The 21,537-nt window shown below is 39.7% G+C and overlaps 3 protein-coding genes across 5 annotated transcripts; 2 read left to right on the forward strand and 1 right to left on the reverse strand.

Annotated features, from left to right (window-relative positions):
• The first annotated feature begins 472 nt into the window (after positions 1-472).
• On the forward strand, positions 473-10,452 carry LOC117303538. 2 transcript variants are annotated; one of them, XM_033787772.1, is made up of 7 exons: positions 473-1,083; positions 1,357-1,470; positions 2,756-2,930; positions 3,870-3,979; positions 4,453-6,696; positions 6,766-6,777; positions 6,848-10,452. In XM_033787772.1, the coding sequence occupies exons 1-7, from the start codon at positions 604-606 to the stop codon at positions 6,893-6,895; spliced, it is 3,183 nt and encodes a 1,060-aa protein (XP_033643663.1). In that variant the 5' UTR covers positions 473-603; the 3' UTR covers positions 6,896-10,452. The 2 variants fall into 2 exon arrangements, with proteins under 2 accessions (XP_033643663.1, XP_033643662.1); XM_033787771.1 differs by lacking the exon at positions 6,766-6,777 and having other exon boundaries at positions 6,778-10,452.
• Positions 8,156-16,418, reverse strand: LOC117303539. Of its 2 annotated transcripts, none has more exons than XM_033787774.1 (3): positions 16,011-16,418; positions 12,551-14,504; positions 8,156-11,666 (listed from the first exon to the last, which is right to left on the reverse strand). In XM_033787774.1, the coding sequence occupies exons 1-3, from the start codon at positions 16,032-16,034 to the stop codon at positions 10,858-10,860; spliced, it is 2,787 nt and encodes a 928-aa protein (XP_033643665.1). In that variant the 5' UTR covers positions 16,035-16,418; the 3' UTR covers positions 8,156-10,857. The 2 variants fall into 2 exon arrangements, with proteins under 2 accessions (XP_033643665.1, XP_033643664.1); XM_033787773.1 differs by lacking the exon at positions 16,011-16,418 and adding an exon at positions 15,452-15,582.
• An 865-nt stretch (positions 16,419-17,283) lies between these two features.
• LOC117303292 (notch-regulated ankyrin repeat-containing protein-like) lies at positions 17,284-17,613 on the forward strand. Its single transcript, XM_033787459.1, has one exon. It carries the CDS (start codon positions 17,284-17,286, stop codon positions 17,611-17,613), a length of 330 nt encoding a protein of 109 aa, XP_033643350.1.
• The last annotated feature ends 3,924 nt before the right edge of the window (positions 17,614-21,537 follow it).

Below are 21,537 nucleotides of genomic sequence, written 5' to 3' on the forward strand. Positions count from 1 at the left end.
TGGGTTTGACATGCTTGATGATTTAATCATGACCCGGTCATGATTAAATCATCAACAAGCTTTATTGATATTTTATTAAACTATTTTGTGTTCATTCAAAGTCAAAAGAACATGCATGGACCTACCTACGTATGTACATACATGTACACTCCCTCGTTCTTCCGTTGAGTCGCAAAGCACACACACTGGTCCGATGGCATTATTGTCGTAGTTTTTTATATTAATAATACACATCTGACATGGCTAAATAAAGCATGGAGGTACACCCATTCGTGGGTGAAACTGTCTTCCGCCACAGAAGCATAACCGTCCACCACAAACAATGTCAATGTTTACAAACTTATTGTTTACAAAAAAACTTTGTAGAACACGTTACGTGACGACCGTATAACTGGAGGTGCAAAATATTTCCCACAATCCTTTGCGGGAAGTCGGATTTATGCTATCTGCAATAAGGTCTATGCTAGTATGGTACCGCCGTCGTCGAAGAGGGCGTTCTATAGTGACCCGGCGACCGTTTGCGGTTTATGTATTTGCGGCAGAGAGAGTAGAGAGAGAGCACGAAACAGTCGCCGTCGTTTGATTGCCGCATTTGCAAACAAAATGGAGGGAGAAGATGGCGATCTCGTTGCTGCTGCCATAATGGCGATGCAAACAGACGTCGATCCTGGCGACGAAACCACCATCCTTCAAGTCGTTACCCAGTCTGAATGTGCCGGAGACGAACAGGTCGGTAACCAGATTATGGTTCATTCTTCCGACGGAGAGATAATTGTCCACGAGCATTCGGCAGCGCTGCAGCAGCATTTGCAAGAAGTGCAGCAACTTCAACATCACCACCACCACCACCACCACCAACAACAACAACCCAATGACCAACAACAACATCAGCATCAATCCCTCCACCCCAGTGGAACTGTTGCCCTGAATGAATCTTCTATGACAATAGACACGACATCTATGGGTGTTGATCTTCAGGAAGTCAATGTGATTGAGATGCCACTTGCGCAAAGTTCACAGCAGGTTGAGACTTCAGTGGTGCATGATCAACAAGGCTTTACAAAAAGGGTTTTCCCAGTCTCGGTATGAAAAAAATGATTTAGTCATGAATTTTAACATTATAAAACACAGCAATAGGCATCGCATAACAATATATAACGGTTTCTGCATCCTGCCACCACTTTTTTTATTCACTATGAAATAAATTGTTATCTAATTTACTCAGTCTCAAAAATAGATTTTCCGTTATGGACTTATGGTAAATTAAGTGGTGGCCAGATTGGATGTGGAAATATTTCCTTATTAATTTAGTAATGATTGATCCTTACACAGTGACATTGTGTTCTTTGACTCCAGGTTACTCAAGCGACACCATTGGAAATCGCGACGGAAGTCCCAGAGGTTGATGTTTCAGGCATCGATGAGAATGTGTCAAAACTCTGCCTGCAATTTCTCAATGATGTTGAGGAGGTAGGAAAAGACAAGTCATGGCCCAAGACGTTAGTGATCGATAGTGAAATTGTACATTATCCACTGTCATGCTATTTATTGCTATCGACTAGCCCAAGTTGGACTCCTCCGTTGGGCACTGACTGATGTCCTACACCAGGGCTAGCTATCGACCAGAGTGTACACTAAACCAACTATCAATTATTAAAGTGTACACTATCCACTGACAATCACTGACCTCTTGGGCCAAGACTAGGAAAAGACCAACATCTGCACTTTTTGTGACCCAACAAAAACATGAAATAACAACCAAAAATTAAAGGTTAATCCATCAATCTGAGTTGCGAAAAATAGCGAGGGAAAAACAGATATTGTATGCGCTTGTTTTTTTTTATTAGAATAAGATGACCATGCATTCAGACACTGTATTCAGTTGATACTGAAAATTTGTCTTGCAATGAATTTTATTGCTTTGAGAAATCGCCCCCAGGATTGGTTAAGCTGCACTATCGGTCGAACGCGTGAACCCATTTCTGCACGATCAGTCGATCGCGCAAAACTTTTCCTGCACGATCGGTTGATTGTGCAAACCCCATTCCTGCACGATCGGTAGATTGCGCAAAGCCTTTCCTGCACGATCGGCTGATCACGTAAAAAAAACTCGTAGCACGATCGGTCAATCGCGCAAAGATGTTCATTGCGCGATCGACCGATTGTTGCCTGATCGACCAGTTGTTGCGCGTTTGACCGATTGCTGAGCGACCAATTGATCTATAATAGCTCAGCGCGATCAACAGATCGCGCAGATTGACTGATCGCGCCCAACATAAACACCAAACAGCAAACCTCTCGCGTACAAACATTGGTTGAACATCTATGATAATGAATTGTACAAATCAAGAAATTGTGATGCAGTAGCTAGCTGACAATACTTACAAATTCTATTCACTGTGAAATCAGCAGTTAGCTTGATAGGATTCAAACCCACAACCTGGTAACTGCAAGTCCTACAGTCTTACCAATGGACCTGCAGTGACCACACAACATTACTTTGAAGAAAAATGGTTGTTTTTTCTCCAATCTTAAAAATTGTAACCAAACTGGAAGAAAATAGAATTAGCTGGATTGCAAACAACTTACCAACCAAAATGGACCGAGGTAATAAATGCAAAAAACTGGAAGAAGAAGTAGTCTGGTTCCTTTTTGGGGAAATCAATGTTTGCATTATAATTACTGCTATGAGATACAGAAAACAACACCAAGATGTTGGCATTATGCTTAAAGTCCTATTATTTTGTATGTACAGGTAGACGGCAACTACTTGAGAGGTTCTCATGAGGGACCTGGTATTAGCTTTGAGGAGTTTCTAAGCAAGTACTTCTGCATCACAGGCACATCATTCGTTGCCGTCAGTAATAGAAGTAGGACCATGCCGTTAACTGGCCAGCAACGCCAGTCTCGCTACTATGGAAACTGTGAAGGTGAGGAAATGAACAATAAAAGCAGTGTTTATTATGTTGTTTTCATTGTCGACGCTTTTTGTTTAAAGGGAAGGTATCTGTTGTAATCAATCTTAAAATGTATAACATCGAAAAAACTTTGGTTAGAAGCCTACAGCAGCTTTTTATATTATCTACATTTATATAGGATTAAAACTATAAAACCGTTTTAATATCGAACAGTTCCAAAAACCAAAGGTATACTTTGCCTTTCAAGGCAGAATATACTCTTTTTTTTAGTACTTACTCCACAAGTAAACTACCATTAAAACTTATATGATAAACATCATTGGAGAGCTACTGGTAGTATAAAACATTGTTATAAATGACCTCTTTAAAGAAATGTTGTTTTAGGGGGTTATTTGTTCACCCACAAATTTTCACTTTATTTTTCTAAAAAACTTGACGACTAATGAAGCTGAAACTTCTACAGGTTAATAGTTTTCAATATAAACCACATAGGAAACTGACTGGGTAAATTTTGAAATGATTTTTGGGGTTGAACAAAGAATTGACCAGAGTGGGATTCGAACCAACGACCTCCGGATTAACGGCCGGCACGTTAATCCGGATGTCGTTGGTTCGGCACGTTAATCCAGAGGTCGTTGGTTTGAATCCCACTCTAGTCAATTCTTTGTTCAACCCCGAAAATCGGTTAATAGTTTTATATACATCTTCATACACAGTGAGTATGGATTTATATCATGGCTAACATTTTATCTGCAAAAGGTATCCAAACCCATATGGGAACATCAGGGGGTACCCTCTACCCCCATATTGGACATGGTGTATTTTATATATAACTGCATGGTCGTACTTCTACAACTTACCCAGTCAGTTAATGTTATATTACTGATGTCTGTGGATGTGCTTTCTCAGAATAATTGTTTTGTTCAATGATTTTTACAAAACTATGTTCAGGTCGTATACGCTGGGAGGCAAAAGGTGGCACACTTCCCATTGAGTTTTGTGGGTACCCGTTTAAGATAGAGAGCTCCATGTACCTACATTGCTTACATGGCCCAAAAAGAGTAAGTCTAGTTATGTGCTAGGGAGTTTTTGGTGTTTTTTAAATTTCTACCTATCTTTTTTCTTTTTTCTTTTTTTTGAAGAGGGGGGGGGAGGCGGTCATTACTACAAATTTTGAATTGGAAAGTAGTTCAAAAACCTTCATTCAAAAAATACCCCCCATAAACCATTTGGGGTCAAAGAGTGAACCAATAAACAAGAAAACTGCTAATGATAAAGAACTTGTACTCGGATGGAACCAGTGACTTCAGCGTGCTGAACATGATGTTGGTAGGTGATGATACCCTGACTGGACACACCCAAGCCACAAGAAAGTCCATTGATCTTATAAAAGCTGGGTTGAGTTTTAATATTTTTATTTGTATTCACTCATGAGATTTTAATAATGGTCAAACACACAAACAAAAGCAACACTTGTTACACAATTGTTATTGCACATTGCACTTACTTAACTTAAATTCTTTTTTCTCTGAAGGATCTTCGTCCGAAGGAACCCAAACCTCCCAAAGTTAGTCGAAGAGGGCGCCCGAGAAGTGCATTGAATAGGAAGTTGGAATGCCCCGCAGTGATCCAAGTGAGAGAGATCAGTGTATACACAAATGAAGGCTACTTCGTTGACAAGAAAGAGTTCAAGAACTCGAGCAAGCTTCGCTGGGAGAAGCAGAGAATCTTGAAGAAGATCCGAGACGACGAAGGTAACGGTAAGGAAGTAACCACAACAAGGAGGCTGTATATTAAGATGCCATATGTGAGAGTTCACTCATCGCTTCATCCGGTCGGCGAAAACTCAGCAGCAAACCAGACCATGGATCAACGAGTCCTGCAAAAACTGAAGCAGTTGATCTCCAACAATGTGACTAACATCAATGAGATCAAGAAATGCTTGAAGGTGTATGTTGACGACGTCCTCTTCAAGCACAACCCTATCGAGAAGAAGCCAAAGCCGTTTAATCGGAAGTTCTATCCTTCCCCGTCTGATGTCCAGCGACAGATTGCTGCGTCTCTGTCGACTAAGTCAGAGAATACCGACATGTTGGCTCAAAACGTGAAGGCTTGGCAAGCAAGAGGGACTGGGAAATTCTTTTATCGATCTCACCAGTCTGGTTCAGAAGAATCCTTTTTGTTTGTTCAACAGGAGAGGTGGCAGCAGAGGTTGCTGGAAAGGTACGGAAGCGACTTAGTGATTCTTGATGCAACCTCAAAGTCAAACACCATCCTGACCATGGCGACTCCGTTGTACTGCCTCTGCATTCATACCAATGTCAACTACATTGTTGTAGCTGTTTTTCTAGTAGAGAAGGAGACAGTGGCCAACATCAAGGAAGCTTTAGGTGTTATCCAAAGCTGGAACACCTGGTGGAATCCAAGCTCTTTCATGGTGGACAAGTGCAACATTGAGGTAGCCGCAGTCAAAGAACTATTCCCAAATGTGCGCATCTACATAAGTGACTACCACAGGAAACAGTCACTGAACAGGTGGGTCAGTCGGAAGGAGTGTGGTCTGGACTCGGACCAGCAGAAGAGAGTTCTGGCCATGTTTGACAGAATTGCCTTGGAGCAGAATAATACGTTGTACCAGAGCGCCAAGAAGGAATTCATGAGTGACGAGACAGTAGCCGAGAACATCGAGTTTCTTGACTACTTGCAGTCAGAATGGTTCTCCTGTCCAGAAACTTGGGCTCATGGATTCCGTGACTATGCCATAGACAACCTCATCAATGTAAACAATGGGGAGCTTGCCATGGATCGCTTCTTTCGCTACTCCACGATACCCAAGAGCAGAGACAAGGGTGTCCTCGGCATAGTGACACTCATCGTTGAGTCCTACATACCGGATGCCTTTCACAAATATCGCAAGAAGAATGCAGCGTGGAAGTACACGAAATTCCCAACAGCAGTCCAGAATGTGCCTGAATATTTGCGGGAGCGACCGTCACACTTTGTCCGCGAGTGTTTAAAGAACCAGGAAGACGCTGTCACGTACAACAACGTCGACGTTCAGTTGATGGACCCCACACATGGAGTATTTCACGTCAGGTCCAAGAAAGGTTTCCACATAACAAGCTTTCTCGGACCGAGCTGCACTTGCAACATGTGGAAGAAGTTCCGCTTCCCCTGCAAGCATTTCTTTGCGATTTTCCTGCATTTCTACGAATGGGGTTTCCACCGTCTGCCGGAGCTATACATCAACAGTGTTTTCCTGACGCGGGACATCGGAGTTTTACAAGACCCCAATGCTGAAGCAGCCAGAGTCTCCCAAGAGTACACACCGCTTGAGATCCAAGTGATGATACCAGGAGGTCCAGAGCCTTGCTCGACGGAGACAGTCGTCAGCACAGCGGAAACCGTTTCAAGCTTCAATCCAATCACCTCCAATCCAGTCAACTTGATCTCCATTCCTGAACTTGAAGACCCTTCTGCGAAGAGCGCAGAAACCGTCCCTGCCGAAGTTGAAGTTGATCCTCTCCTCGATGGCAAGCAGAGGAATATAGTGAACATTTTTAAGCGAGGTATGGACTTGATTAATGACATCTCAGACCAGGAGCTCATATCGGAGACAGAGCAGGTTCTAACCCTCATGGTGACGAAGCTACAGCGACGGGTAGTGCACAATCATTACATGCAGAGTGCATTGCCCTCAATCAAGAGACTTAAACCCAACCCTCCTCAGGAGCCTCAGCAGCTGCCACAAGTTGACCCTAACCAGCAACAAGAACAAGTAACTATCGATTGCGTAACCAGTTCCTACTGGTGAAAAGAGCTCCCATCATAAGTTGACCCTAACCAGCAACAAGAACAGGTAACTATCGATTGCGTAACCAGTTCCTACTGGTGAAAAGTGCCCCCAACCACAAGTGGACTCTAACCAGCAACAAGAACAAGTAACCATCGATTGCGTAACCAGTTCCTACTGGTGAAAAGTGCCCCCAATCACAAGTGGACCCTAACCAGCAACAAGAACAAGTAACTATCGATTGCGTAACCAGTTCCTACTGGTGAAAAGTGCCCCCAATCACAAGTGGACCCTAACCAGCAACAAGAACAAGTAACTATCGATTGCGTAACCAGTTCCTACTGGTGAAAAGTGCCCCTAACCACAAGTGGACCCTAACCAGCAACAAGAACAAGTAACTATCGATTGAGTAACCAGTTCCTACTGGTGAAAAGTGCCCCCAATCACAAGTGGACCCTAACCAGCAACAAGAACAAGTAACTATCGATTGCGTAACCAGTTCCTACTGGTGAAAAGTGCCCCTAACCAGAAACTTACTAGGACAAGTATGCCTGGAGAAAAAAAAGGTTTTGCCGTAATGATAAGTACAGGGTTAATCACAAAAACTTGTTCTTCATTTATTGATAAACCGCATGTTTTTATACAAAAAAAGATAGTTGTACTGTTTGGCAACCCCAACAATTGTTTTCTGGATGAAATGATTACTGAATGGTTTTCAGAAATGAGTGAAGTTCATACAAATTTAAACCAAATCAAACTTACATTTTGGTGATGATACATGTAAATATTGGTTAATCACAATTTCCTCGGTAAAATAATGTTTTATTTTTAAGTTATTAATTTTTTTTTAAGTTATTTTTTTTTAGTCAGTTGATTTTTAAAGGGAATGCCCCAATTTGTTGACATTTTGTGGACCAGTTGATATTCATTGAAACATTTCACGTCTAATTTTCTCAAGGTACTCAACCCGTGTTGTCTTTCCTTTGACAAGTCCGGGTTGCATTGTGGCAATATTTTCAAAAGAAAATAATCACTCTTGAAGCTTCAAAAATTCCTTCCTCCAATTATTCAATGAATTCCCTATCATAGTGCATAAGTTTCATATACAAAACATTTGAATCCAAGAAACGATTCATACATGAATCAGTTTCTCGGATTTCTAAGGGTTGGTGACAATTTGCGATTGCTGCGGCCAGATGCAGTTGGCACCTTTCGTCAACACTAAAAATGGTAGTCTTTGTTCTTGTGACCCGGATAGTTTTTGGCTGTTTCTCAATCAGTAGACACTAGAGGGTGTGTTGAGCTGAAACTTTCACAGGTGACTTTTATTGTATCTTTCTTTTAGTGCATCTTAATCAACACTACGATGACACAAACCAAATCAATACCCTCCCTAAAATATGTGGATTTTGAAGCACAAGACTAAACATTTTGCAGCGTAAACTATCGGGTTGCTGATTTTTTTTTATTACAAACAAAAAACTACAAAGAACAAGAATTACAATGATTCTTTGTGTAAACAATCAATATAAATCTGCAACAAAGGATTTAAACCACAGCTAAATATAAAATTAAAAACATCAAAGTCACTAAAACTAAAGGACAAATAATGAAAATTACAAAAAGGCAAAGCTATGTCTCCTTAATGTTTCATATCAGATAGAAATAAATAAGTATTTAGTCAAGTTTTGCACACAAGTTGAAGATTTGCACAGAAGACTGCTCTATAAATTCTAACACCCCCATGTTCTGACAACCCTATGTACCGACAACCTATGTTCCTAAAAACTCTTGATGATTTACATGTTAGGGTTAGGTTTCATCGGGGTCTAACCATTTCCACAATTACATGGTATAAAGATGGACATGGTAAACTTCCCCTGATATCTTTTTGCCTGAAATACTATAGTTTTTGTAGAGAAAGCAAGATGCTTAGTTTTGGTTTGGGAAAACAGTTAAAACATACATGGGGATTCCAACTGTTTTCTTCATACTCCGATGATCGATTGAGTTTTTAATTTTAACAGGCTTGTCATTTCATGTACTTGTTGGGTCATAAAGTGTAGATCCTGGTATTTTACAGTTTAATTACATGCTGCAGAAAATATTTGTGGGTACAACCATGTGTATAAACTTCTTTTGGAGGAGTGGGGTCTCAGCGTTTCAGTATACTCTGCTCTCTTTCCCTTTAACTCAATGAAGCGTAAAGGCAGTACAAAGTCTATTCCCATTTGATTTCTGCGATGTTTCTATTTTTTAACAGGAAAGTTGTGATGTTCCATGGCATATTGTTTGTTATAGGACAGTAGTTCATTGTTATCTCCAATTCTCCTATCAATATGACGAAACCGAGGCTGAGAACACATTGTCTGGTCCCATCTTTCAGAAATGGCATTATGAACTTTGTCTTTTATGAATGTTGGTGGTCATTACTCCCAAGATGTTACCAGTTTTAACCCCTTAAATTAGTCTGTAAAATATCAAGTGTTTTTTTATTTGTTGTTTGTTTGTTATTGTGTACCTGTATTTGAATAAAAATACAAATTAATGAGAAAAATTATATACATGACCATCATATTGTAGCATTTGTCCTTTCCCGTCCAATTGTGTGAAGGACCCAATATCATGGCTCTGCTTGCTGTAAAGGAAATAATTCCATGCTTGTGCACACTCACTCCAGCGCCCAAATTCATATAGCTGCTTCAGCAGAAAACACTGCTTTAAAAAAAATCTATGCTTAGCAATAATGAGTAGGATACCAGTGACGAGTTGTACATAATATGACTTAGTAATTTGGCTGGTAGCCTTGTTCTGGTGAGCATAATCTTGTTTTGCTTAGGTTATTTCTTGAAATAAGCAGCTCTATCAAATTGGGCGCATGTAATAAGCATCCTTCACTTATACACGTAGTGTAGACATTCAGCCTCTGTCTTGTAAGCGAAGAATGGTGTTGGTTAGCACATAATTAAGCAGTTGGCAGAGCCAGGAGTTTAAAGCAAAGTTTCTCTACAAACTTTAGTATCAGAAACATCAACACTTATCATTGGTCAGATTGGTATACATGTAACATCACTATGTTCCGACACTCCAATGTTCCTTATGTGTTTTCCCAACTCTAACCAAAGCATATAACGTAAATGATCAGGGGTTTTACTTTTGGAACATAGTGTTTTCGAAATAATTAGAGCAACACAAGATCCTATCAAAACAAAATTGCAAAAAAAACTAAGAATTAAAAAGAAATCAGAATAATCGTCAAACTAATATTTATAATACATGTACATAGATACTGTCATTATGAAAATCTTTTCATATGTTGTTGGTTTTTATTGCATTTTTTGTATAAAAGATGAGCAAAGTTTGTTCTTACAAAAGGATTTTTCTTAATCTTTTGAAAAAGAAATCTGCATTTTAAATTTGTTTTGTACAATTATGGTGTTGCCATTATTGTCACACTAGCTTGGAACAAAAATTCAGCTCATTATCTCACAATCCAATACACAAAAAAAATAAATTAAAACCACTTTGATTTCATCTTCAACTGCTTATGAAAAAAAAAACAATTATAACAATGAATTAAAAGAAAATGTTTATGGGCGAAATTATTTGCTACAAATTACTCTAACTTAAGCAAGGAGTTTGACACTGTATCTGACCATGATCTGACAACCACTTTTCAAATGACCATTAACTTAATCTAATAATTGGGTAAACAATATGCTTTTTTTTTGGGGGGGGGGGGTAATCAAATCAAGCAACCGTTTAAAATTCATCCATAGATTAGTTTGAGTCACTTGTTCCTTTCTTTTGAACGAAGACTACATGATTGGATGATTAGGCACGGAGGCCAGCCTTTAAAGTCTTGAACTGCACAGACAGTTTTTCTCTTTAATTTAAGTTGAAAATTTGTTTTCAATAATTTTAATTCACCCAGCCACCCAAAATTTCTGGGGAAAAAACCCTTTTTATTTCATCAAATAAGGCAGTTATTTTTGGACTCTAATAGTATTGGCTCAGTGATTGGTTTTGATCCCCAGATCCTCTCGTCCAACAAACCCATGAGAAGCTAAAGGACTTGAGAGGAGTTACGAGGAGTTACACTCTATGGGTGAAGCTGAGCCTCCACACAAAAAGCAGCAACATGTTCTAATCCGAGTCTGTTATGCAGATGACGTCGGTTGATTCTGGCTGAAGATCAGTCATGTCTTCAATCTCTGAGTCCGAGTCACTAATGATGATGATAGTCTTTGAGTCCTCTTTATTGTTACTCGCTGGCCTTGGACAAGTTAGTGACCCCGTACTCTGTGCACTGTTCCTTTGCCACTTTGGTGAGCATTTTATTTTGAGTGGGATTGTACGCTTTTGGGGGGTAATTGGTCGCTTTATTTGGGCTTTGTTTCCAGATGCGTCTTGAAACAAGGCTGTAGGCTTGAAAGGCTTCAACGGACTAATTTGAGTTTGCAAGTTAGTAGCTGGGGAGGATTTCTTAAGGTAGGAGCTGCTGTTACTGACGAGAGTCGATTGGATGCAGATCGGTTTACAACCATCTCTGGTGACTCCACTTCTTATCTGCGGGCCGGGGCTACACTGGACAGAGTTACAAGTACTCCTGGTTTTGGAGACTAACACTTGCCCTGCCTGTGTCGTCTCAGTGCTAGATTTATAGCGCGGATAACGCGATATGAAGACCTTCCGCACAGGTGGGTCATTTGTGATTGTCTTTTTAAGTTCTGTGCTCCCTTTAAGCGACTGTCCTTGAGTGGAAGCTACTGTGACTTCATGTATGTCTGGATTAAGATGTACATCAAGGTCTGGCTGGGTGCTGGTAGGGCTGCATGACCCAGTCTCCCTGGGGAGGTTGGCAAGGTTGGTCTCCTTTTCAGGATTCTCAGAGCTTAGCTCCGTCTCCGAGTCATCGATGCTCAGTGTGATAGGTGCAGAGGTCTGAAGTTTAACTAGAAAGGTAAATTGTGCAAAGACAAGAGATGATATAAGGATACAATTTTATATGTTTGGATCATATAATGCATTTTAAGAAACTTTAAGTTCAAAGTACTGCAGTGACAGAAAAATATTTTACTTTTTATACCTCAAAATTGAATATGAGAAGCGTTACTGGATTGTGTATTGTAGACTATTCTTCTTAAAACCGCTCCACATTTTTGATAATATTTTAAAAAATGCTATCACCTACTGAAATTAAATGTTCCAGCTTAGTTTTGTTGGTATACAATACAATGTATATTTACAACTAGGATTGAAAGCAACAGCAGCTTGTACAAGATACAAAAAATGAATAACATCTGCTGCATTGTCAGAATTAAACAAAGTAGTTAAAGTCCAAATTTAAGACCACTTGGACATCCGTGTAGCCTATCTTGTTTGGCTGTTATATGGCTCTTGTTTGACATTGGTCTTGCAATAGTCGCCACTACATTTCATTCAATTTTGTTTTAAAGCTCACATGATTTTGTTAGTCTCATTTAAATTTGTTTCGGTCATTTTGTTTAATTAATATGCACTCTAGACTACACTTTGACCATTCTTAAGTTGAATTTCTACTACTTATTGACCCTTGATAAAATTGGACGGTTGACCAGCTCTTGCTGCAGGCTGTTACTTTTGCGAAAGTGAATAAGTCTTGCAGCCTAATGAAAACTGAATGATCTTATTTGACCAGTGAATGCTTAACTGGTGTAATTGAGTTATTCATTTTGATTGTTGAATGATGATTCAATGTAACATTAATTTTCAAACCCATTTGAATGAGCTGGGCATTGAAATTAATAGATTTTTGTTGCAATTAGCAGGGAAAACAAACAATAAGATTTATGCCCACCATTCTTTACTCCTGACTGAACCGCTATGATCTTCTGCCGTTTTGGTTGACTGATAACGAATCCTTCATGTTCATCCTCAAACGCTATGGTCTCTCCCTGAGTCCAAGCTACCTTATGAGGCTTGTGCTGATGTTTGTAGTCTGGTGACAAGCTACATACATTTGTTATTAAGAAGGGGGCATGTTTAAGGGCTCTTACAGCTTGCTCAGCAGTGTTGTAGTGAAGGGAAGGTTGCAAGTCTGGTTTGATGGGAAGTAGTTGTGGTGATTTGATGGAATGTGTTGTGGCTACCTTCACTGCTGCGCCATCATCGTAACAAGTAAACAATCCATTACCAGTTACATCAATGGCAGATTTGTAGGGTTTGATGATATCTGAAACATTAGAATGGTCAAGGTTATCGCTGACGACACCACTGTGAAAAGTGGATACCCTTCTAGACAGCACACTGCCATTGGAAGAGCCCATGTCCTGGGCATGGACTTGGAAATGCTGTTGCTGACTTAAAGGGTCTGCCAAATTTGGCTGGAGCTCCCCATGAGAAGGTGCGGTGATGAAGGAATTCACAGTCTGATGGGGAGTTCCTTCTGTTTCCTTAGCGTTTCCTTTGTTCTCATTCTCACTCATTTTCTGCTCCTCTTCGTCACTACAATCATTCTTTTGTCTCTTCGATGGCGGTTCGTCTGCTTCGTCGTCGGTGGGAACATCTGATGCCACATCCGATTCGGAATTTTCCGCTGCTTCCAGGACGATGCCGTTCTTTTCATACTCCTCCTGTCGTTTCACAAACGGCTCGTCGACTTCCTTGAGCTTCTGCAAAGCAACATTTTTATTCTCCAGCAACTTCTTTTTGAGCTCTGGATCTCTGTCGGAGGGGTCTCTTGCAGTGCTGAAGTCGATCGTAGAGTGAGCACTGAAGTTGAGAATAAAGTCTTGCTGGCGTCTCTTCTGCAACTTCCGACCAACATCCTCAAAAGCTTCCTGAGCAATGCTGTTGATTTTTCTCCTGTTCAAACCCAAATCTTTCTTTTTATTTGTCTTATAAACAGCCTTGTAAACATCAGGGAAGTCTGGAAAGAAATCCTTCTTGTTGATTAGTCTCTCCAACTTCTTGTTGATCTCTGGGAAACGCGTTCCTTCGTAGTGGATCTTCTGCTCGATCACACGCCCGGTTGATGGGGAACATTCGTTCAACTTACAATACATATTGTACACCTTCATGAAGCGCTTCCTGAGTTGATATTCCTGGATGTGGACGGAGTCTTCCTCATCCATCTCATCTAAGGTCAGTTCGCGTTCTTCAAGTTTCTTAATAGCCCTACCAATTCTCTTCAGTATCAACTCTAGTTTGTTTATCTGTCTCTGTGAGCCTTTTCCTTTATCCTTTTTCTTCTCTTTCCGATCACTTTCTACACTTTTCATCGTCTTTCCATTTCTCTCATCTAGAGCTATAGTTGCAGGGGTATTAACACTTAGTGACGGCCCCGCCCCTTGATCAATATGTTCTTTCGCTGCATCATCATCATGCATCTCCTCAACCTCAGGTTGAGGTATGCGATCAGTTTTTAAATATTCAATTAAACTTCCACTGCTGATGGTTTCACAAGTCATCTCAAGATCAGCGGAGCCACCTTCTTCCTCTACTCTCCTGCATTGCTCCTTCTTGACTATCTGTGCATCATTCTGAGACTCATCATCCGAAACATTTGCTTCCTTCACCGCCTCTTTTCTTAAGTTGTCCGAGGCTTTCATTAACAAAGTCTTCACATCTTGAATGTGAACGTACACAGATTTCTTTTTGGATTGCAGGTCGGAGATGTGCTGCTCCAGAAGGTTGTGGAATTTTTCTGACTTGGTGTACTCCTTCCTTGCTTGAACAAATTTGTCCTTAAGAAGCTTGGTGATAGCATTCTGTTGGTTGGTCTTGAGAAGTGGCCTACACACATCGATAAACTGAAAAGAGAGAACAATAAATCCTAATGTAAGTTATAAAACAGTATGAGGAAGTGTAACAATAAATTGAACCGTAACGCATACAAGTTGTTTTACAAATGTCCCACATGGCAGTCCTCTTTTCTATAGAATTTAGAATTTTTAGAATTTGTTAAGCTCTTTCCTGAGTGAGCTGAGGAGGTATATGTGAAACATCTTACTTTCACAGCCAGGTCGGAATGCCAATACGGTAACTTTCTGGAAAGTGACTGGAAAATATTTTGGCATACAGTACAAAAGTGCACAAAATGATACAATACACCAATACAAACCTCGCTAGCTTGAGGGGAAAACTTCTTTACTTCTCGAAACATGTCCCAATTATTGTCCAACATTTTATGTCCAATATGTTTGGTTTTGTTATAGGCTAATTACTTTGCGCTTGTTTGGACAGTGGAAAAAAGAAATGATTGCTCAAAACTGTATTAAGACAATATGGTAGCCATCTTGCCTTGATTGAACAATAGAAATTTCTATAAATAGAAAATTCTATAAAACAATAGAAATTTTGGAATTTTGTCTTTTAAAAACCCAACAAAAGAACAAGCCAAGCACCTGCTTGAAAAGTGAAATTATGTTTTATATTTCACTCGTTATTTTTGCTGTTGAAATCAATACATGTACTTTCATCTTTTAGTAGTTTAGTCAAAATTAGACATACGCAAAATGTGCATGTTGCTTGAAAAGTCCAAACAACGTTTTTGTATATAACTATTTTTGCTAACTTATATTATAAATAATAACATATAACTAGAACTACCTCCATCCATCCATTCCATGCTTCTAATTTTAATAATAAAAACTAAACTTTAAAATAAATCCCGTTGCGAGTTTTGACGAAATTCAAATCAATTCATATCCCCCATTTTCTTTTTAACAATTTCACTCTTAACCGATAAGAAACGTACCTTTTTCAATACATCTTTGTTTGCGATACTTGGAGGTTCAATTTCATAAGATACTTCTTCGTCCGAACTACTCATTATTTCAATCACTTCTTCCTCAATTTTAAGCGCCATCTTGATATTAAGAAGGATGAGCAACCAACAAGTGGGGGCGCTATTGCCGCCTGCTCTTTTTTCTCTGTATAATCAAAATCATACCAGCCGGTTGCCAGTGCTCATCATAGGAATTTTTTCTTCATCTATTTATTTTGGTAGAACGGTAACTTTGATACCAGCCTACATTTTTGGGTGGGGAATTTCAGCGTTGCTACCATTTGAACAGACCAGTCGCTACTTTCAAAAAGAGTGTGATGGCAGATATTTTGTCCTGCCTCATTCTATCAAACCCTTTTTGATTGCACCCCTTTAGGACGTGTGGCATGGTCCAGCTAGGATATCATGGCATTATGGTGGAGCTGACCATGTGTGTGCATGTGGTGGCTAAGACATTGGGATATTAAAATTAAGTCAACGTGTGATAACAACGGCTAATGTTTATGGTTATTCAATATTCAAAGCTCACCTTACTGTTTTGTCCACACTTCATGCAAATTTCTCAACATAGTTGTACAGCACAACCGTACGGTATGTCAATCCATAGAAACCGGGACTGAGATAGGGGGGCCTAACATCACACAGATTCCCTATGCTATGACACTGGGGAGGAAGATTATTATAATCTGAGCCCAACCATGGAGGAAAATTTATGGTCCAACCATGGAGGAAGAAAACCATGGTTCAACTGAAAAATTTTGGACCCCATAACTGTGACTGCACGAGGACTATTTTATGCGTTTTATTCCTCCATGATGTCCTCTTTATGCAATAAACAGACTGTCTGCCATTCCAGCTCAATGATGATCTGATCAATTTTAAACTGGTTACGAATCATCACCAACGGGGAACATTCTTTGTCTGAGCTGCTGATAGGGTGTAAGCATGGTGTAAGGAAGCGTTTTGTGCCTCATTTCACATGACTTTACCTATGGGAGGTTCGACAGTGTGTACTATTGTTCCTGACATACAAAGGTTAATCCTTCCATAGGCAAAGTCTCTGGAAGTTTTCAATGGGGTGGGTTTTGCCGGACCCTTGCTTGTTTTTTCCCACGGTATTGAAAAGGCGGTGATAAGCCCCTATCATCGCCCAATGTGTTTTGGCGTGCGTTCCGCTCATGACTATGGTGCAGCAACTGTGTGTCCCCACCACGGTGTGGTGCACTTGTAGTTCAATTTGTAGTTCGCTCCCTATCCCTACAAACTGATGCACGCCCTATGGTCCACGTGCGTTCTCGATGGTTTTCTAAGGTAAAAAATGAACACACGGGGTATAGGAAAATCACGGAGCCTCTGCATACAATCACTTGATCTCTGTGAGTGCGAACAGTTTGCAATTCACGCAATTGAAAGTCCTCTTTTATCATGTTAATACCCGACCTTTCGCTGAAGCTTAAATAATTCTTTTACAGGCCACGTGAGTGGAGCTGTAAGTGCGATATTGCAGGCACTGGGCGATCGCATGCACGGTCCACCGAATCTATCGCAGGGGACCATAGAACAGTTCTGGACCCGTGCGCCGGGCTGGCCGTCTGTCAACCAACACCAGTAGGATATTCTCGTACATTTTGAGACGAAATTGAAGCCAGGATCAGCGTTAAAGTTCCACCATGTGTTGGGAAAGTATCGAATGAGCATGAAGGCTTTCACTATCCGGATGAAAAGGCTATAGATCGCTCGTTTTCGTTGGACTTGGAAGTATTTTGTTGGCCGTTCCGTCCGATGTGCTCGTGTGCAATAACATGTCATCAACTGCAATACACAGCAACCAGCAACGAAGTTTTCACGAAGCCGTAAAGAGGGGGGACCCAAACGAGCTGACCCGGCTTCTACGGAGTAATATTTCAGGTACGGTAAACGTGAATGTATTCGATGGAGACGGCCAGACCCCGCTTCATCAGAGCGTTCTGGTCGGCAACTTGGAACTTGTCAAACTCCTCGTGCAGTTTGGAGCTGATGTACGGCTCGCGAACAGAGATGGGTGGAATGCACTACACATAGCAGCCTACGGTGGCCACGACGATATAGTACTCTACCTCATCCGACGGCGTGGGGGCGATCGGAAGCGGTGACGGCACGAGAATGTCTCCGCTCAACGCCAAGAATCCTCCTTGTTTTATTCCCATTTCCACCACCGTTTGAGAGTGTCTTCTTGTTCTTCATATATGGAGGAATAAAATATAGCGTTACGGATGTTAGCTGTTAACCTCCTCCACAATAGAGGAAGATTAATCACAACGCAAAGGAAAAGACACATCGACAACAACAATACAACCACAACAACAACAACAACAACAACACTTGCGTTATGGTGCTGTGAATCCAAGTTCTGCAAGAAGGTGTATAATCAAACTGTGTGACTTCCATACTAATCGGCATACACTCTGCCAGAACAGATATCAACTTGGCCTCTAAAATGTTGTTTGCAAACAACCTCAGATTGGGCGTTCTGTTTTTTAAGCATGGAGGAAGAGAACGAGATGTGTGTAGGCTTACAAAAGGCGACAGTCCCGAGCCCAATTTCATAACAGCTGCTAAAGCAGAAAATACTCCTTTAACGTTTTCTGCTACCAAAATAATTCTGGTAAGCAAAATTTTGTTTTGCTGAGCTACTTTTTGTGCCTAAGCAGCACTATGAAATTGGGCCCAGTTTAAAACATGAACTGCTCTTAAGACGTTTTCATAAGTCATCACTTCAAGACGCTCTTTTGATTGTCTAAAATTGTGTTTTTTTTATGAAAAGGGAACAATTTATCATAATGGAAGAGATTATAATAATTAAACACAACTGCCTTTCTGTATTATTATTATTATTATTATTTTGATTAGCCATACTATAATATTGGTCATTTAAAATTTTCAAGGAAGTGGTACATTTACAGAAAGTTTTAATTCTGAAATCATCATATTATGCAACTTTGTGAAAATGTTGTCTGAATTTGTCACTATTTTGATGCAACATCAAGCACGAATGTTTAACCAAAGATTTCATGCATTTGGTTTGGGGTTTTCTTGTTTTTTCTATTTCATTTGAAGATGGGGGCAAGTCTCTTCAAATGTTTCTTCAACTTTTCAAATGTCAAGACAGATATTGCCAGGGAGATTGGATCTGCGGGCTGACCAATGGGCTTCCTGTTTTTAAAAATGATGAGGGTGTAGACCATTTTAAAACTTTTTAAATTAAATTTCGCAGTTTTCAAATTGCTGGTGACTGTAATACTCTGGAGTGATGTTGTATTTGAAAACACACCATTTTACTACGATATTCACATCTATTCCAAAGAGTGGTTTCGTGGTTCAAAGATTCTTTTAAAAGGAATACTCATTCAACAACATAATGATTTACAACAGAAAATTATTTTGTAATGTCATCCTGATGTTTGTAACCACTAAAGGGACTCAAATTCCTTTTGATAACTTATTTGATGTGATCAAAACAGTTAGATATGATTTAAGAAAATGGAAAACCCTGTAAATCTATGAGATAATGGAGCCGTGCGTCATTGATGCCTGGTAAATAATTGTTGTTGAACAGTGTTTCCAATGAAAGTTCAAACATGCAAAAAGTTTGAATACTGAAAAAATGGTCAACACCCACACGCCAGAGTAATTTTAAAGGCACCGGGGTCGATTTCACAAAGAGTTAGGACTAGTCCTAACTTAGGACTAGTCCTAGGAGATATACAAACTGCATGGATAGTCCTAAGTTAGGACGAGTAACTGGTCCTAACGCGACTAACTCTTTGTGAAATCCACCCCCTGGACACGATTGGTAGTTACTCAAAAATAGTTGTAAGCACAACAATTTACTTGGTAACGAGCAATGAAAACTGTTGATATATTTTTTTTAGTATAAAACATTGTGAGAAACGGCTCCCTCTGACTCTGAAGTAACGTAGTTTTTGAGAAAGAGGAAATTTCTCATCAATTTAAGACTTTAGCTAAAGCCTTTTATTATGCGTCTGATAGCACACAAAGTAATGCAGCAGTTATGGTGTATTATTTTGCCCACTTTGTTGGTGATGACTTCAATAGAGACTCAGTGGTCGAAAAATCTGGCCAGTAACTGTTTGTGAAGGTTTAAACAGGGTATAGTTTTAATGTCACAATCATTTTATTGTCATTATTGGTATGTTCGAAAGAAGTTGGTCTTTTACACAAAGTTACAATGTGTAGGCCTACCCTGCATGCCCAAAATGTACATGTACTGTAGTTTTTACCCTTAATCCGCCATATGCCTCTTCGTTTACCCTTTGTGTCCCTCCAGTGCACCTTCCATGTACCCCTTGTGTACCCTTCATGTACCTTTACCTGTTGTTGACATAACATCACAGCCAGGTATTTTGTTAAATTTCTTGAATACCGCAAGACGAAAAGAAATCCGCGGTAGCAGCAAGTCCAGGGTCACCTGCCATTGTTAGGCCCCATCGGATCTTCTGTTTGCCAAGTCACGGCACCAGAAAAGAGCAGAAATTTCTTTCAAAGGGTCACACCAGTGTGCAAGGAAGCGTGTTCTTGCTAAAAAGGCCCTGTTGTTTATCTAACGAATAGCAGGGTTAACCAGGTCTTCGGTTCTTGGTGGTAGGCCATTTGCTTTGGCGCCTTAACCTTTCGTGATTTGCAGGGTTTTTTTTCTTGCTAGATTCTACTCTGGCATTTGAAACTTGAATGCAACCTCTGGGTCACAAAATTCAAGACCTTTCCCACATTTTATTATTATTATCGTTTTGTGTGGCCTTTGTGAAGTTAAAAAAGAACATGTAAAGGTGACCCTTTCAATTTGTCTTTTTATAAAGGTATGAGCCGCCCCTAGAATTATATCGTGTAGATTAATTCGATTAACATTCGATACTTTTACACACTTTGAAGTTTTGGATCCTACACTTCATGTTTGCTAAACACGAAGTTTGACATTTACAGCAAATCAACACCCCAAAAAAGCATATCAAGATTTTAAGTTTAAAACCTATAAAATGTGTACCACTTCCTTAATAAAAGAACTGTATATCAATATGTTGATGTGACGTGTTCAAAATCGAATGACCTATTTTGTGAGTATTTAAATAATTATGTGTTATCATTGCAGTATATACTGTACACATTGGCATAGCCGAATGTATATTTTGGCATTATGAATATTAAAAAAGGCATTTTATACTTTTCATAACCTTTTCAGTATTGTATTTGAATTAAACAAAATAGTTGTTAATAATCATTCAAGTATATGTATCACTGCCATGTATTACCTTAATCACCAGTTATTATTGTAATCAAATGTTATGTATAATAATTTATCAAATATTCTTGAAGTGTTGTCGAAACTGGTACAGGGGTCCGGCTCCAGCTCTTATCGTTTCGCGAGCTTGGCTACAAACTTCAACTCATGAGCCTGATGGTTTCTGATTTCGAAAACGCACCATAAAAAAATAACCCAACGCCATACCAAGGCCGTCTAGTTGTTGGGACACCTTGACTTTGTGTCTAACCAAAAATAAACCAGCCATGCATGATATTATTATTAAAAAAAGCAATGATTGTATTCATCACGTGATGTTAAATAAACTGTTATGGACAAAGATTCATGTCTCTTTGCTAAAATTAGTTACTGTGTGTCGTACGATCGTTGTTTGTCTTCTAAACACGACTCTATAGTTACACCAAGGTCGCTGGGGGACTGTCCAAAATGTATCTCTTTATAGCATAAACGCTGTGTAATAAGAGGACTGCAAAACAAAGAACCACAAACCAGAAATTGGATTCAGCAGGAGAGGACTTCGGAATCTATTCTTTATAAGCAAACATAACTGCTCTTTGTAACGAAGGCGACTGTATACCAGTGACAACAATGATATGGTCCACATTGTGTAGTTGCAATTGAGTACACGAGGCAATATTGCTTCCAGACTATCTTTTCTATGAAGAACTCTCACAAACTTTGTTCTTATGTTTTAAAAACACAAAATCACTGTGATTGCAAACTCAGTGCAGTTTGGTTT

Source organism: Asterias rubens, chromosome 19 (genome assembly GCF_902459465.1).
Source record: "Asterias rubens chromosome 19, eAstRub1.3, whole genome shotgun sequence".
Taxonomy (NCBI): domain Eukaryota; kingdom Metazoa; phylum Echinodermata; class Asteroidea; order Forcipulatida; family Asteriidae; genus Asterias; species Asterias rubens.

Excerpts from the sequence above, each read along its gene's own strand:
- LOC117303538 (XM_033787772.1), top strand. The coding sequence starts at position 604 with ATGGAGGGAGAAGATGGCGATCTCGTTGCTGCTGCCATAATGGCGATG. Across the intron at positions 1,471-2,755 it reads TTCTCAATGATGTTGAGGAG|GTAGACGGCAACTACTTGAG; the intron begins GTAGGAAAAGAC and ends TTGTATGTACAG. Across the intron at positions 3,980-4,452 it reads GCTTACATGGCCCAAAAAGA|GATCTTCGTCCGAAGGAACC; the intron begins GTAAGTCTAGTT and ends TTTTCTCTGAAG.
- LOC117303539 (XM_033787773.1), bottom strand. The coding sequence starts at position 15,562 with ATGGCGCTTAAAATTGAGGAAGAAGTGATTGAAATAATGAGTAGTTCG. Across the intron at positions 14,505-15,451 it reads ACAAAGATGTATTGAAAAAG|TTTATCGATGTGTGTAGGCC; the intron begins GTACGTTTCTTA and ends CTCTCTTTTCAG. Across the intron at positions 11,667-12,550 it reads TCAGTCAGGAGTAAAGAATG|TTAAACTTCAGACCTCTGCA; the intron begins GTGGGCATAAAT and ends TTACCTTTCTAG.
- LOC117303292 (XM_033787459.1), top strand. The coding sequence starts at position 17,284 with ATGTCATCAACTGCAATACACAGCAACCAGCAACGAAGTTTTCACGAA.